The 16,308-nt window shown below is 44.5% G+C and overlaps 1 protein-coding gene across 2 annotated transcripts in view; it reads left to right on the top strand.

Moving 5' to 3' along the window:
- The window catches only part of INTS13 (integrator complex subunit 13), a 21,946-nt gene extending 5,638 nt beyond the window's left edge, over positions 1-16,308 (top strand). The window contains exons 4-18 of one of the 2 annotated variants that reach the window (XM_077266874.1): positions 5,787-5,989; positions 6,115-6,195; positions 6,325-6,415; positions 7,455-7,583; positions 7,731-7,754; positions 9,962-10,046; positions 10,416-10,502; positions 10,695-10,784; positions 10,892-11,070; positions 11,950-12,120; positions 12,189-12,343; positions 14,850-15,080; positions 15,163-15,302; positions 15,394-15,529; positions 15,688-16,017. In XM_077266874.1, coding sequence (XP_077122989.1) covers positions 5,787-5,989; positions 6,115-6,195; positions 6,325-6,415; positions 7,455-7,583; positions 7,731-7,754; positions 9,962-10,046; positions 10,416-10,502; positions 10,695-10,784; positions 10,892-11,070; positions 11,950-12,120; positions 12,189-12,343; positions 14,850-15,080; positions 15,163-15,302; positions 15,394-15,529; positions 15,688-15,727 — 1,842 coding nt within the window. In that variant the 3' untranslated portion in view covers positions 15,728-16,017. Of the gene's footprint in view, positions 1-5,786; positions 5,990-6,114; positions 6,196-6,324; positions 6,416-7,454; positions 7,584-7,730; positions 7,755-9,961; positions 10,047-10,415; positions 10,503-10,694; positions 10,785-10,891; positions 11,071-11,949; positions 12,121-12,188; positions 12,344-14,849; positions 15,081-15,162; positions 15,303-15,393; positions 15,530-15,687 lie in introns of both variants that reach the window. The other variant, XM_077266875.1, reaches the window with a different exon arrangement.

Here is a 16,308-nt window from a genome sequence, read left to right as displayed (position 1 = left end):
CACCGGAACCTGCCGCTTGCATGGAGCGGTCACCGGAGCGTCGCGAGGAGCGAGAAAGGCGGCGGAAGGTGAGTATATAATGATTTTTTATTTTTTTTAATTATTTTTAACATTAGATCTTTTTACTATTGATGCTGCATAGGCAGCATCAATAGTAAAAACTTGGTCACACAGGGTTAATAGCAGCGGTTACGGAGTACGTTACCCGCGGCATAACGTGGTCCGTTACCGCTGGCATTAACCCTGTGTGAGCGGTGACTGGAGGGGAGTATGCGGGCGCCGGGCACTGACTGCAGGGGAGTAGGGAGGGACTAATCGGATTGTGCCCGTCGCTGATTGGTCGCGGCAGCCATGACAGGCAGCTGGCGAGACCAATCAGCGACGCGGGATTTCCATGACGGAAGTTGCCGACAGAAAGACGGAAGTACCCCTTAGACAAATATATATATATATATATATATATATATATATATATATATATATATATATATATATATATATATACACAGTGGGGCAAAAAAGTATTTAGTCAGTCAGCAATAGTGCAAGTTCCACCACTTAAAAAGATGAGAGGCGTCTGTAATTTACATCATAGATAGACCTCAACTATGGGAGACAAACTGAGAAAAAAAAATCCAGAAAATCACATTGTCTGTTTTTTTATCATTTTATTTGCATATTATGGTGGAAAATAAGTATTTGGTCAGAAACAAACAATCCAGATTTCTGGCTCTCACAGACCTGTAACTTCTTCTTTAAGAGGCTCCTCTTTCCTCCACTCATTACCTGTAGTAATGGCACCTGTTTAAACTTGTTATCAGTATAAAAAGACACCTGTGCACACCCTCAAACAGTCTGACTCCAAACTCCACTATGGTGAAGACCAAAGAGCTGTCAAAGGACACCAGAAACAAAATTGTAGCCCTGCACCAGGCTGGGAAGACTGAATCTGCAATAGCCAACCAGCTTGGAGTGAAGAAATCAACAGTGGGAGCAATAATTAGAAAATGGAAGACATTCAAGACCACTGATAATCTCCCTCGATCTGGGGCTCCACGCAAAATCCCACCCCGTGGGGTCAGAATGATCACAAGAACGGTGAGCAAAAATCCCAGAACCACGCGGGGGGACCTAGTGAATGAACTGCAGAGAGCTGGGACCAATGTAACAAGGCCTACCATAAGTAACACACTACGCCACCATGGACTCAGATCCTGCAGTGCCAGACGTGTCCCACTGCTTAAGCCAGTACATGTCCGGGCCCATCTGAAGTTTGCTAGAGAGCATTTGGATGATCCAGAGGAGTTTTGGGAGAATGTCCTATGGTCTGATGAAACCAAACTGGAACTGTTTGGTAGAAACACAACTTGTCGTGTTTGGAGGAAAAAGAATACTGAGTTGCATCCATCAAACACCATACCTACTGTAAAGCATGGTGGTGGAAACATCATGCTTCGGGGCTGTTTCTCTGCAAAGGGGCCAGGACGACTGATCCGGGTACATGAAAGAATGAATGGGGCCATGTATCGTGAGATTTTGAGTGCAAACCTCCTTCCATCAGCAAGGGCATTGAAGATGAAACGTGGCTGGGTCTTTCAACATGACAATGATCCAAAGCACACCGCCAGGGCAACGAAGGAGTGGCTTCGTAAGAAGCATTTCAAGGTCCTGGAGTGGCCTAGCCAGTCTCCAGATCTCAACCCTATAGAAAACCTTTGGAGGGAGTTGAAAGTCCGTGTTGCCAAGCGAAAAGCCAAAAACATCACTGCTCTAGAGGAGATCTGCATGGAGGAATGGGTGTGGCAACCTTGTGAAGACTTACAGAAAACGTTTGACCTCTGTCATTGCCAACACAGGATATATTACAAAGTATTGAGATGAAATTTTGTTTCTGACCAAATACTTATTTTCCACCATAATATGCAAATAAAATGTTAAAAAAACAGACAATGTGATTTTCTGGATTTTTTTTTCTCAGTTTGTCTCCCATAGTTGAGGTCTACCTATGATGTAAATTACAGACGCCTCTCATCTTTTTAAGTGGTGGAACTTGCACTATTGCTGACTGACTAAATACTTTTTTGCCCCACTGTATATAGATATAGATAGATAGATAGATATAATTTGTCTAAGGGGTACTTCCGTCTTTCTGTCTGCAACTTCCGTAACGGAAATCCCGCGTCGCTGATTGGTCTCGCCAGCTGCCTGTCATGGCTGCCGCGACCAATCAGCGATGGACACAGTCCGATTAGTCCCTCCCTACTCCCCTGCAGTCAGTTCCCAGCGCCTGCACCATACTCCCCTCCAGTCACCGCTCACACAGGGTTAATGCCAGCGGTAACTGACCGCGGTGTAACGCACTCCGTTAACGCTGCTATTAACCCTGTGTGTCCCCAACTTTTTACTATTGATGCTGCCTATGCAGCATCAATAGTAAAAAGATGTAATGTTAAAAATAATAAAAAAAAAAAAACCTGCTATTCTCACCCTCCATCGTCCGACGATGCGCTCGTGCCTGCCGCCAGCTTCCGTTCCCAGAGATGCATTGCGAAATTACCCAGAAGACTTAGCGGTCTCACGAGACCGCTAAGTCATCTGGGTAATTTCGCAATGCACCCTGGGAACGGAAGATGGCGGCAGCCGCGTGCGCTTCGCTGGATCCCAGGGGGTGAATAATATATAACTATTTTTTATTTTAATTATTTTTTTTGTAACAGGGATATGGTGCCCACACTGCTGTATACTACGTGGGCTGTGTTCTATACTGCGTGGCCTGTATTAATGCATCGGGTATTCTACAATATGTATGTATGTATATAGCACAGGCCACGTACTATTTGTCTGATATATACTACATGGCTCCTATATACTACGTAGCCTGTGCTATATACTATGTGGCTGCTATATACATACATAAATACATATTCTAGAATGCCCGATGCGTTAGAATCGGGCCACTATATATATATATATATATATATATATCTCCTCGAGTATAAGCCGACCCCCCCCCCCCCCCTAATTTTGCCACAAAAAATTGGGAAAACTTATTGACTCGAGTATAAGCCTAGGGTGGGGAATGCAGCAGCTACTGGTAAATATCAAAAGTAAAAATAGATACCAATAAAACAAAAATTAATTGAGACATCAGTAGGTTAAGTGTTTTTGAATATTGATATTGAATCAAGAGCCCCATATAATGCTCCATACACTTTAGGATGGCCCCATAAGATGCTCCATATTAAAATTTGCCCCATAGAGTGCTGCATAAAGGTTAATAATGGCCCCATAAGATGCTCCATAGACACATTTGCCCCAGATAGTGCTGCACAAACGTTATGGCCCCATAAGATGCTCCATATAGACACTTGCCCCATATAATGCTGCACAAATGTTAATTATGGCCCCATAAGATGCCCCATTTGCTGTTGCTGCGATAAAAAAAAAATAAATCACATACTCGCCTCTCGTCGCTCAGGCCCCCGGCACTTTAAATATTTACCTGACTTCGTTCTGGTGCCGCTCCTTCTGCAGCGTCTTCTGCACTGACGTTCAGGCAGAGGGCGCGCACTAACTACGTCACCGCGCCCCCAGACCTGAGCGTCACTGCAGAAGACGCTGAAGCAGGAGCGGCGCCCGGAACGAGGAGCAGGTGAATATCGCGCTGCGCTCCTCTCCCCATTATACTCTCCTGCTCCTGGCGCTGTGCAGTCCCTGCTTCCCGGTGCCGCAGCTTCTTCCTGTACTGAGCAATCACCGTTACCGCTCATTACAGTAATGAATATGCGGCTCCACCCTTATGGGAGGTGGAGCCGCATATTCATTACTGTAATGAGAGGTAACTGTGACCGCTCAGTACAGGAAGAAGCCGCGGAACCAGGGACCTGCAGGGACCGCGCCAGGAGCAGGTGAGTATAATTAGACAGCCCCCGCTCCCCCTCTCCTGCCGACCCCTGGGTTTGACTCAAGTATAAGCCGAGAGGGGGACTTTCAGCCCCAAAAAATGGCTGAAAATCTTGGCTTATACTCAAGTATATACGGTATATATATATAGAGAGAGAGAGAGAGAGAGAGAGAGAGAGAGAGAGAGAGAGAGAGAGAGAGAGAGAGAGAGAGAGAGAGAAACAACCAGCACTCCTAATGTGAACACATGCAAACTGCATCATATAGATAAAAAAGAACACAGCAGCACATGTACATGAATCTAGGCCATGTGAAAACACAGACAAATATATATATATAAATTTAGTAATATATATTTAATTATATAATGTGTAATATGTATTATTTGTGTGATTATTGTTACTAATATAGTTTAATTATTTTTTATTAAATTTAATGTTATAAATTTTAATATAAATTATATCTAAAAAAAAATCATATTACATTTATTAGTACTAATAATAATCTATTAGGTCACATTTCTTATGATTAATTATAGATTATTAATAATAAATTATATTAATAAAGTAATACCATATATACTCAAGTATAAGCTGACCCGAGTATAAGCCGAGACCCCTAATTTTGCCACAAAAAACTTGGAAAACTTAATGACTTGAGTATAAGCCTAGGGGGGAAAATGCAGCAGCTGCCGGTAAATGTCAAAAATAAAAATAGATACCAATAAAAGTAAAATTAATTGAGACATCAGTAGGTTAAGTGTTTTTGAATATCCATATTGAATCAGGAGCCCCATATAATGCTCCATAAAGTTTATGATGGGCCCCATAAGATGCTCCATACAGACACTTGCCCTATTTGCTGTTGCTGCGATAAAAAAAAAAAAAATCACACACTTGCCTCTCGTCGCTGTGTCTTCCGCGTCCTCTGCACTGACTGTTCAGGCAGAGGGTGGCGCCCACTAATCGCGTCATCGCGCCCTCTGACCTGAGCGTCACTGCAGAGGACGCAGAAGACACAGCGCCGATGGTGAAACGAGGAACAGGTGAATATAGCGCACTGCCCCCGCCATACTCGCCTTCTTCCTGTAGTGAGCGTTCACATGGTACCGCTCATTACAGTAATGAATTTGGACCCGACTCCACTCCCATAGGGGTGGAGCCGCATATTCATTACTGTAATGAGCGGTACCATGTGAACGCTCAGTACAGGAAGAAGCTGCCGGCGCCGGAGAACCAGGGACCTGCAGGGACCGCGCCAGGAGCAGGTGAGTATTATTACACAGCTGCGACGACCCCTGGGTATGACTCGAGTATAAGCCGAGAGGGGCAATTTCAGCCTAAAAAAAGTGGGCTGAAATTCTCGGCTTATACTCGAGTATATACGGTAATTCTATATTCTTACTACTACTAATTACATTTAATAGTAATAAAAATGTATTTATACAACAATACAAATATAACAAACACAGTTAACAAATAAAATGTAATACATTTTCTTTTATTAATAATACAATGCTTATTATGAAGTATAATATATTATTAGTAATTAGTTTCATTCTAAGACTTTCTTCGTTTTTTGTTTCCTGTGTCGGTTAACATCGGCCTATGGCAACAAAAGGGTGAAAAACATTTTAATGAATCCCAACCGCAAAAATTACTTCTAACCCCAAATCCTTTCAGTAAAATAAAAAAAATAAAAAACCTAAAGCGCAAAAATGTGAAAATCTTCTTGGAGGGGTTAATGAGCCGCAGTTGCTCCCTGTTATCAGCCATTTGAGACTGAGTGACAGGAGGTGTAATATATGTGACCGCTCTGCGCTTATTACGCTCCCGCACTATTATAACCTGATCTCGTTTCACTGACGGACTTTCTTTCTCCAGTTAATGGCGGCCTTAGCCACGATTGGACCCCCGAACCCTCGCGCGGACCCCGAGTGCTGCAGCATCCTGCACGGACTGGTGGCCGCCGTGGAGTCTCTGTGTAAGGTGACGGATTATCAGCACGATACGCGGACGACGCTGATGGAGAACGCGGAGCGCGTGGCGAACAGAGGGAGGATCATCTGCCTGACCAACGCCAAGAGGTGCGGCCCCCCATACACGGCCTCTGCCGCCACTTACAGGGGGTCTCGGCTCTGCACCGCTGTGATGGGGCGGGGGTCTGCCTTACACCTGAGGTCTCACATTAGGATTCTCCGTGTCTCTCCAGTGACAGCCACGTCCAGATGTTGGAGGATTGCGTCAGCGAGACCATCCACGAGCACAACAAGCTGGCGGCCGGGTCAGACCAGTAAGTGCCCCCCATGCTGCACCCCGTCACTTCCCCCAGACTGCACCCCGTCACTTCCCCCAGACTGCACCCCGTCACCCCCTCATCTACTCACTGGGGATGGTGTATAATAATCCCTGTCTGTTTAAGACTCATGCAGATCCAGAAATGTGAACTGGTACTTATCCACACGTATCCGGTCGGGGACGAGAGCCTCGTGTCAGATCGCCCCAAGAAAGAGGTAAAGTCCGCGAGTCACCCTCTTATGTATCTGGGGAAGCTGTGAATATGGCTGACAGGCAGAATACAGGGAGCTCCCCCTAGTGGTGACTGCAGACAGGATCTTATCATGTATCTCTGTATACAGGGAGCTCCCCCTAGTGGTGGCTGCAGACAGGATCTTATCATGTATCTCTGTATACAGGGAGCTCCCCCTAGTGGTGGCTGCAGACAGGATCTTATCATATATCTCTGTATACAGGGAGCTCCCCCTAGTGGTGACTGCAGACAGGATCTTATCATGTATCTCTGTATACAGGGAGCTCCCCCTAGTGGTGACTGCAGACAGGATCTCATCATGTATCTCTGTATACAGGGAGCTCCCCCTAGTGGTGACTGCAGACAGGATCTTATCATGTATCTCTGTATACAGGGAGCTCCCCCTAGTGGTGGCTGCAGACAGGATCTTATCATGTATCTCTGTATACAGGGAGCTCCCCCTAGTGGTGACTGCAGACAGGATCTTATCATGTATCTCTGTATACAGGGAGCTCCCCCTAGTGGTGACTGCAGACAGGATCTCATCATGTATCTCTGTATACAGGGAGCTCCCCCTAGTGGTGACTGCAGACAGGATCTCATCATGTATCTCTGTATACAGGGAGCTCCCCCTAGTGGTGACTGCAGACAGGATCTTATCATGTATCTCTGTATACAGGGAGCTCCCCCTAGTGGTGGCTGCAGACAGGATCTTATCATGTATCTCTGTATACAGGGAGCTCCCCCTAGTGGTGACTGCAGACAGGATCTTATCATGTATCTGTATACAGGGAGCTCCCCCTAGTGGTGGCTGCAGACAGGATCTTATCATGTATCTCTGTGTACAGGAGCTCCCCCTAGTGGTGACTGCAGACAGGATCTTATCATGTATCTGTATACAGGGAGCTCCCCCTAGTGGTGGCTACAGACAGGATCTTATCATGTATCTCTGTATACAGGGAGCTCCCCCTAGTTGAGGCTGTGGACCTTCTCTCACCTCACTGCTCTTGTCTCCTCCCCAGCTTTCCTCTGTATTGACCAGCGAGGTCCACAGCGTCCGTGCCGGTAGACATCTTGCCACAAAGTTAAACCATCTGGTCCAGCTCCACTTTGACTTGGCCTCCACCACTATAACTAACATCCCCATGAAGGTAAGGCCCCTCCGCCCCTTCTTTGCTGCTCTCTTTTGCTTTTTCTTTTTTATCTATTTTCATTTTTTTTAATTATTATTTATTTTATTTTTTTGTTTTTCTTTTCTTTTTTTCCTCTCCATATCATATTTTTCTGTTTTTTACTAGCCCACAATCAGTGTCTGTGATCAGGTCAGTACATTTTGTAAACCGCCTCTCTCCAATTTACGCAGAAAAAAAAAAGCAGCCCCAAATAAAACTGACTCCCTGCTTCTATTTTATTACATAAACCCCCGAAAAACGTGAGAAACAAAACCCCATCCCCCGCTGCGGGGTCCTAGCTGCGGTCTCCCCTCCTGTGTACTGTGGTGTCTTCTCCGTGTGTTTTTTGCCCGTTTCTTCCCTTGTGTGACCTCTGGCGACATCTAACCTGAGCTCTTTGCCGCCTTAAGAAAACTAACAATGAAGTTCCCCCCGTTCTGCTGACATGATGTTTTCTCTGCAGCGTCGCATCGTCCACAGCAGCGATTACCCACAAAATATCCCGAGAAAGTTGATTAAAAATTCTTTTCAAAGATCCAAACCGATCACACAAGATTCCAGGGAAAGAAGCCGGGGTGATCCGCTGTGTGAGGGGTCGGGGGCTTCTCTCCCGGCTTCATCCCAACAAGATGTTCCCTAAAAAGGAAAGAATTTTTAACAACTGAATGATTGATATAGCGAGTCTCTCTTATAATTCTTTTTTTTTTTTGATTTTAGAATAAAATGCTTTAAAATTAATTCTTCTCATTTTACAGAATAACTTTATCTTCATTGTAGATGTGGAAATTCTGGCTGTAATACAGAGTATTCTACCCCAGAGCTGCACTCACTATTCTGCTGGTGCAGTCACTGTGTACATACATTACATTACTGATCCCGAGTTACATCCTGTATTATACTTCAGAGCTGCACTCACTATTCTGCTGGTGCAGTCACTGTGTACATACATTACATTACTGATCCTGAGTTACATCCTGTATTATACCCCAGAGCTGCACTCACTATTCTGCTGGTGCAGTCACTGTGTACATACATTACATTACTGATCCTGAGTTACATCCTGTATTATACCCCAGAGCTGCACTACCTATTCTGCTGGTGCAGTCATTGTGTACATACATTACATTACTGATCCTGAGTTACATCCTGTATTATACCCCAGAGCTGCACTCACTATTCTGCTGGTGCAGTCACTGTGTACATACATTACATTACTGATCCCGAGTTACATCCTGTATTATACTTCAGAGCTGCACTCACTATTCTGCTGGTGCAGTCACTGTGTACATACATTACATTACTGATCCTGAGTTACCTCCTGTATTATACCCCAGAGCTGCACTCACTATTCTGCTGGTGCAGTCACTGTGTACATACATTACATTACTGATCCTGAGTTACATCCTGTATTATACCCCAGAGCTGCACTCACTATTCTGCTGGTGCAGTCACTGTGTACATACAGTACATTACTGATCCTGAGTTACCTCCTGTATTATACTCCAGAGCTGCACTCACTATTCTGCTGGTGCAGTCACTGTGTACATACATTACATTACTGATCCTGAGTTACATCCTGTATTATACCCCAGAGCTGCACTCACTATTCTGCTGGTGCAGACACTGTGTACATACATTACATTACTGATCCTGAGTTACCTCCTGTATTATACTCCAGAGCTGCACTCACTATTCTGCTGGTGCAGTCACTGTGTACATACATTACATTACTGATCCTGAGTTACATCCTGTATTATACCCCAGAGCTGCACTCACTATTCTGCTGGTGCAGTCACTGTGTACATACATTACATTACTGATCCTGAGTTACCTCCTGTATTATAATCCAGAGCTGCACTCACTATTCTGCTGGTGCAGTCACTGTGTACATACATTACATTACTGATCCCGAGTTACATCCTGTATTATACTTCAGAGCTGCACTCACTATTCTGCTGGTGCAGTCACTGTGTACATACATTACATTACTGATCCTGAGTTACATCCTGTATTATACCCCAGAGCTGCACTCACTATTCTGCTGGTGCAGTCACTGTGTACATACATTACATTACTGATCCTGAGTTACATCCTGTATTATACCCCAGAGCTGCACTCACTATTCTGCTGGTGCAGTCACTGTACTTACTCTGTATTCTAGACACTTGCTCTTTGTATTTTAGCCAGAATTTCCCATGATGCCAGGAGCAGTGACTGGTAGCAGCGGTATTGTCCGTAGCATCCTATGGCAGTGGTGGGTGCCGCTGCTCAGACTCCTGTGCGTGCCCCCCGCAGCGTCTCCCCCGCTTCCCTCCTGGTTTCATTGCTCTTCTGTTTTCTGTGTTTTCTGTATGAAGGAAGAACAACACGCCAACACTTCAGCCAACTACGACGTGGAGCTTCTTCACCACAAGGAGGCGCACGTAGAATTTATAAAAAGTGGTATGTTCCCCATGAATCACCTGCAGCCCCCAGTCTTTGCACTGGTTTATCCCACTCCTCCCACTTTACCCTGATATACCCTGTGCTGCTCTGCACTTTATTACTTTCTCTCCTTGTCCTGCACACATCTCGCTGCCATCATCCCATGAGTGGACGGATCTTTGCCTCCCACAAGACATTAAATCTTCTCTGCTGAAATCCTCTGTGCTGCTGTGAACTCTGCTTTTTCCGCTATCTATCTCTGGTCTCCCAACTTGTCTCCATTTCCTTCTGACATCATAGGACAGCCCCGTCCTTACCTCATTGTCCTATCTTCACTTCTTTCCTGATATCCTCTGTCTGAGATACACAATTTTTTATTGATTTTAGGAGACGGACATGTTGGTAACAGCCGAGAACCCACTCTTAAAGAGACAGTCACTTTAAAATGGTGCACGCCGAGGACGAACAGTGTGGGTGAGTAGAGAGGGTAAAGGTGGTCTCATAACTAGATGATTGGCACCAAAAAATATATAATTACTGGACAGGAAGGTGTTAATTGTGCACTATTTGTCTTAGCCAATCAGCAGAGAGATTAGTAGTTAAGCGGGGGCGGAGCTTTGACTACTTAAGTAACCAATGATGATTGTATTTCTCCCCTACCCATAGAACTGCATTATTGTACTGGCGCTTTCCGGATCTCCCCAGTGGACGTGAACAGCCGACCATCATCTTGCCTTACTAACTTCCTATTAAATGGTGAGAGATACGAGTATCGGTGCTGTATGACGGATGAGCACCATCCCGCCCACGAGGAGCCAGATTAGAGGAACTGGTGTCCAATTTTATGATTCGATTGCTCACAGGTCGGTCGGTGCTTTTGGAACAACCGCGGAAATCCGGATCCAAGGTGATCAGTCACATGCTGAGCAGTCACGGAGGAGAGATCTTTCTGCACGTCTTGAGTAGCTCCCGTTCTACACTGGAGGACCCCCCATCCATAAGCGAGGGCTGCGGGGGAAGGGTCACCGACTATAGGATTACGGTATGTAGGAGCGCATTACCGGCTTTCTCAATGGAAGTTATGCCTGGAGTATAGTAGGAAACATCCCCCACTATTGCCAAATGTAAGCCTTACGTTTTTAACCCCTTTCCCACGGTAATTAATTTTTTTTCCCACCTCTTTTTAAGCTTTTGAGAGTCACAACATCGTCATCGTCATCTTGGTCGTCGTGGTCGTTTTCTTGGTCGTCTTCTTTGTCATCGTCGTCGTAGTCTTCTTGGTCGTCGTTGTCGTCGTCGTCTTCTTGGTCATCGTCGTCGTCTTCTTTGTCGTCGTCTTCTTTGTCGTCGTCTTCTTTGTCGTCGTCTTCTTTGTCGTCGTCTTCTTTGTCGTCGTCTTCTTTGTCGTCGTCTTCTTTGTCGTCGTCTTCTTTGTCGTCGTCTTCTTTGTCGTCGTCTTCTTTGTCGTCTTCTTTGTCTTTGTCGTCTTTTTTGTCATCATCTTCTTTTTTGTCATCGTGTTCTTTTTTGTCATAGTCTTCTTTGTCGTCGTCATCTTTGTCGTCGTAGTCTTCATCATAGTCTTCTTCTTCATCGTCGCAGTCTTCTTCGTAGTCTTTTTCTTCTTCGTCATCATAGTTTTCTTCGTTGTCGCAGTCTTATTCGGCATTTTTTAATTTATTTTTATTATATTATTTGTATTATTTAATTTATTTGTTGTTATTATTAAAATAGCTTTATTTCAGTTTTATTTTAGGGGGGTTATATGACCAGGATCGGAGTTAGTCTTGTTCTCAGCCGGGGTGTTGACTTCATGGACTTTTAGGGTCCAGAGCTGTAGGAGGGATTTGGTTGTAAGGGTAAAACCTGTGTTTCCTAATATCTTCATGAAGCTGGAGCTGTTATTTTCCTGAATTTTTAGGACTTTGGGGAGTTCATGAGGGAGAATCGGCTGATGCCATTTCTGGACACCCGCTATAAGCTGGACGGCACCGTAGAGATTCCCGTGGAGAGGGCGAAGTGCCAGCTGGAGAGATATACCCGCTACTGGCCCATGATCATCTCGCAGACCACCATCTTCAACATGCAGGCGGTAAGTGTGGGGACCGTCCGGAGACGAGGATGTAAGGGGCCCGATAGTGACGGCTCTCGCTCCTGCAGGTGGTGCCCCTAGCCAGCGTCATCGTGAAGGAGGCTCTCACCGAGGACGACGTCCTGAACTGTCAGAAAACCATCTACAATCTGGTGGACATGGAAAGGAAGAACGACCCGCTCCCGATATCTACAGCCGGCACCAGAGGGAAGGGGCCGAAGAGGTATGTTCACCGCTGACGTCTCCGTTACAGTGTATCAGGGCAGGTGGAGGGGGTGATTTTTACCATCGGAGGGGGTAATGGCAACAGACGTGATTGGTGGTGCTGCTTCTCTGCACCCGTCTGACTATAGAGCTTAGCCCACCGGCCATTATGATATCTTAAAATTATTGTAATTTTTTTTTTTTTTTTTAAAGTCTAATAAAGTTTATAACAGAATATTTTAAAAAAAAAAAAAAGTCAAAAGTATTATAAAAATTATAACATTTGAATTAAGAAAATAATACAATTACTAAAGTTTAATAAAAAGTGTCATAAAAATTATAAAATTGTAATTAAGAATAATACATATATTACAAAAGTTTAATATAAAAGATTTAATTATAAAAGTTTATCAAAAATTGTAAAAATTATAACATTTTAATAAAAAATAAACATTTAATTTAAAAAGATTAAATTTTTTATTTAAAAAAATTATAACTTTTTAATTAAATGCAAAAGTAAAAAAAAATTGTAAAAGTTTAATAAAAAATATATATATATATATACCGTGTGTGTGTGTATATATGTATATGTATATGTGTGTGTGTGTGTGTATGTATGTATATATACATACATACATACATACATACATACATACATACATACATACATACATACATACATACATACAGTGGGGCAATAAAGTATTTAGTCAGTCAGCAATAGTGCAAGTTCCACCACTTAAAAAGATGAGAGGCGTCTGTAATTTACATCATAGGTAGACCTCAACTATGGGAGACAAACTGAGACAAAAAAAATCCAGAAAATCACATTGTCTGTTTTTTTATCATTTTATTTGCATATTATGGTGGAAAATAAGTATTTGGTCAGAAACAAACAATCAAGATTTCTGGCTCTCACAGACCTGTAACTTCTTCTTTAAGAGTCTCCTCTTTCCTCCACTCATTACCTGTAGTAATGGCACCTGTTTAAACTTGTTATCAGTATAAAAAGACACCTGTGCACACCCTCAAACAGTCTGACTCCAAACTCCACTATGGTGAAGACCAAAGAGCTGTAAAAGGACACCAGAAACAAAATTGTAGCCCTGCACCAGGCTGGGAAGACTGAATCTGCAATAGCCAACCAGCGTGGAGTGAAGAAATCAACAGTGGGAGCAATAATTAGAAAATGGAAGACATTCAAGACCACTGATAATCTCCCTCGATCTGGGGCTCCACGCAAAATCCCACCCCGTGGGGTCAGAATGATCACAAGAACGGTGAGCAAAAATCCCAGAACCACGCGGGGGGGACCTAGTGAATGAACTGCAGAGAGCTGGGACCAATGTAACAAGGCCAACCATAAGTAACACACTACGCCACCATGGACTCAGATCCTGCAGTGCCAGACGTGTCCCACTGCTTAAGCCAGTACATGTCTGGGCCCGTCTGAAGTTTGCTAGAGAGCATTTGGATGATCCAGAGGAGTTTTGGGAGAATGTCCTATGGTCTGATGAAACCAAACTGGAACTGTTTGGTAGAAACACAACTTGTCGTGTTTGGAGGAAAAAGAATACTGAGTTGCATCCATCAAACACCATACCTACTGTAAAGCATGGTGATGGAAACATCATGCTTTGGGGCTGTTTCTCTGCAAAGGGGCCAGGAAGACTGATCCAGGTACATGAAAGAATGAATGGGGCCATGTATCGTGAGATTTTGAGTGCAAACCTCCTTCCATCAGCAAGGGCATTGAAGATGAAACGTGGCTGGGTCTTTCAACATGACAATGATCCAAAGCACACCGCCAGGGCAACGAAGGAGTGGCTTCGTAAGAAGCATTTCAAGGTCCTGGAGTGGCCTAGCCAGTCTCCAGATCTCAACCCTATAGAAAACCTTTGGAGGGAGTTGAAAGTCCGTGTTGCCGAGCGAAAAGCCAAAAACATCACTGCTCTAGAGGAGATCTGCATGGAGGAATGGGCCAACATACCAACAACAGTGTGTGGCAACCTTGTGAAGACTTACAGAAAACGTTTGACCTCTGTCATTTCCAACAAAGGATGTATTACAAAGTATTGAGATGAAATTTTGTTTCTGACCAAATACTTATTTTCCACCATAATATGCAAATAAAATGATAAAAAAACAGACAATGTGATTTTCTGGATTTTTTTTTCTCAGTTTGTCTCCCATAGTTGAGGTCTACCTATGATGTAAATTACAGACGCCTCTCATCTTTTTAAGTGGTGGAACTTGCACTATTGCTGACTGACTAAATACTTTTTTGCCCCACTGTGTGTGTATATATATATATTTCATTAATGAGCGATCACAACGTCGTATGTGCCCAATATGGCGTTGATAAAAACTGCAGCTTGACGGCCAAATAGAAGTCCTCGCACAGCGCCAGCGACTGGCCAAGAATGGCATTACACTCTCGGAGAATGTGGTTAAGGGAGGACTCCCAGCAGTTTGGGTCGGAGGCCAGGTGATGAGGGTTGTTGCTCTTCTCTGACCCCCTCCAGGGATGAGCAGTACCGGATCATGTGGAACGAGCTGGAGACTCTGGTCCGGGCGCACGTGAACAGCTCCGACAAGCACCAGCGGGTGATGGAGTGTCTGCAGGCGTGCAGGAGTAAGCCCCCCGAGGAGGAAGAGCGCAAGAAACGCGGCAGAAAGCGGGAGGACAAAGAGGAGAAGTCGGACAAGGGGGCGAAGGAGTACGACCACGACAAGAAGTGGTCGGAGTCCGAGCGGTAAGTGGCGGCGGCTGACACCAGAGAGCAGTAAACTGACCCGGTAAGTGGCGGGCCGTGATTCTAAATTTATCGTTTTCAGGATGAAAACGTCGATAGACCGAGAAAAAGAGGAGCAGATGGAGACGGAGGTGATCAAGGACTCCCCCGATTCTCCCGAGCCCCCCAGTAAGAAACAGCACATTGCGGCGGAGGAGGCGACGCCGGTAGAAAAGTCTAAAGGTCGGTCAGTTTTAGAGAACGGGGGACCCCCACACCCCATATTCTGTGACTGGTCCCTCTGACAACTCTTCCTGCTCTTCCTCCCCCGCAGGCCCCATGTCTCTGCTGTCCCTATGGAGCAATAGGATAAACACCGCCAATTCCCGGAAGCATCAGGAGTTCATCGGACGCGTGAACTCCGTGAACAACAAGGCGGAGTTATACCAGCACCTCAAGGAGGAGAACGGGTGAGTTGGGGGAGGGGCAGTTAAAAAAAATCTGCATATGCAAATGAGTGGGTGGTGACACGCTCGTTATGCTAAGGACTCCGCTTTTTAATTAATGAACAACTTTTTGACCGATAGGATCCGATTATTAATCCGCTGATTTTCATCATTTCTCATAGATCCGACGCCGTTGAGAACGGGAAGACGGGCAGACAGTGACGAGACCCCCGTGGTCCTCGCGGGACGCTTGGGAATCCTTTCCTGATCCTATGAACTGATTTATATATATTTTTTTATTATTATTTTTTTTTTTTTTCATACCCACTTCTCCTCTTTATAGGATTTTCTACGAATTTTACATCTAAAGAGGATCATGGGAAAACGCCCCGTTATTTTAATATGTTGGGGAGGAAAAAACAACCGCAGGAGAGGGGTCTTTACAACAGATGAAATTTGGGTTGAAATCCACTTTTTAAAACAAATAAATAATAAAGCTCAAATTTTTTTTTAATTTCTGGAATTTTATTTTTCCCCTCAATGTATTCCGGTCATTGTCCTGGTGGAAGACCCATGACCTAGGACACAAACCCAGCTTTCTGACACTGGGAAAAACATGGCCATCCAAAAACCTTTGGTAATAGTCAGATTTCATGATTCCTTTCATATAGATAAGGCACCAAATGCCAGAGGCAGCTGAACATCACCTTTGAGCCTCCACCATATCTGACTGTAGGTATGGTGTTCTTTTCTTTGTAGGCTTCATTCCGTTTTCAGTAAACAGTAGAATGATGTGCTTTACC

The sequence above is a fragment of the Ranitomeya variabilis genome, chromosome 5 (genome assembly GCF_051348905.1).
Source record: "Ranitomeya variabilis isolate aRanVar5 chromosome 5, aRanVar5.hap1, whole genome shotgun sequence".
Classification (NCBI taxonomy): Eukaryota; Metazoa; Chordata; class Amphibia; order Anura; family Dendrobatidae; genus Ranitomeya; species Ranitomeya variabilis.
This window is presented reverse-complemented; position numbering and strand designations above follow the sequence as displayed.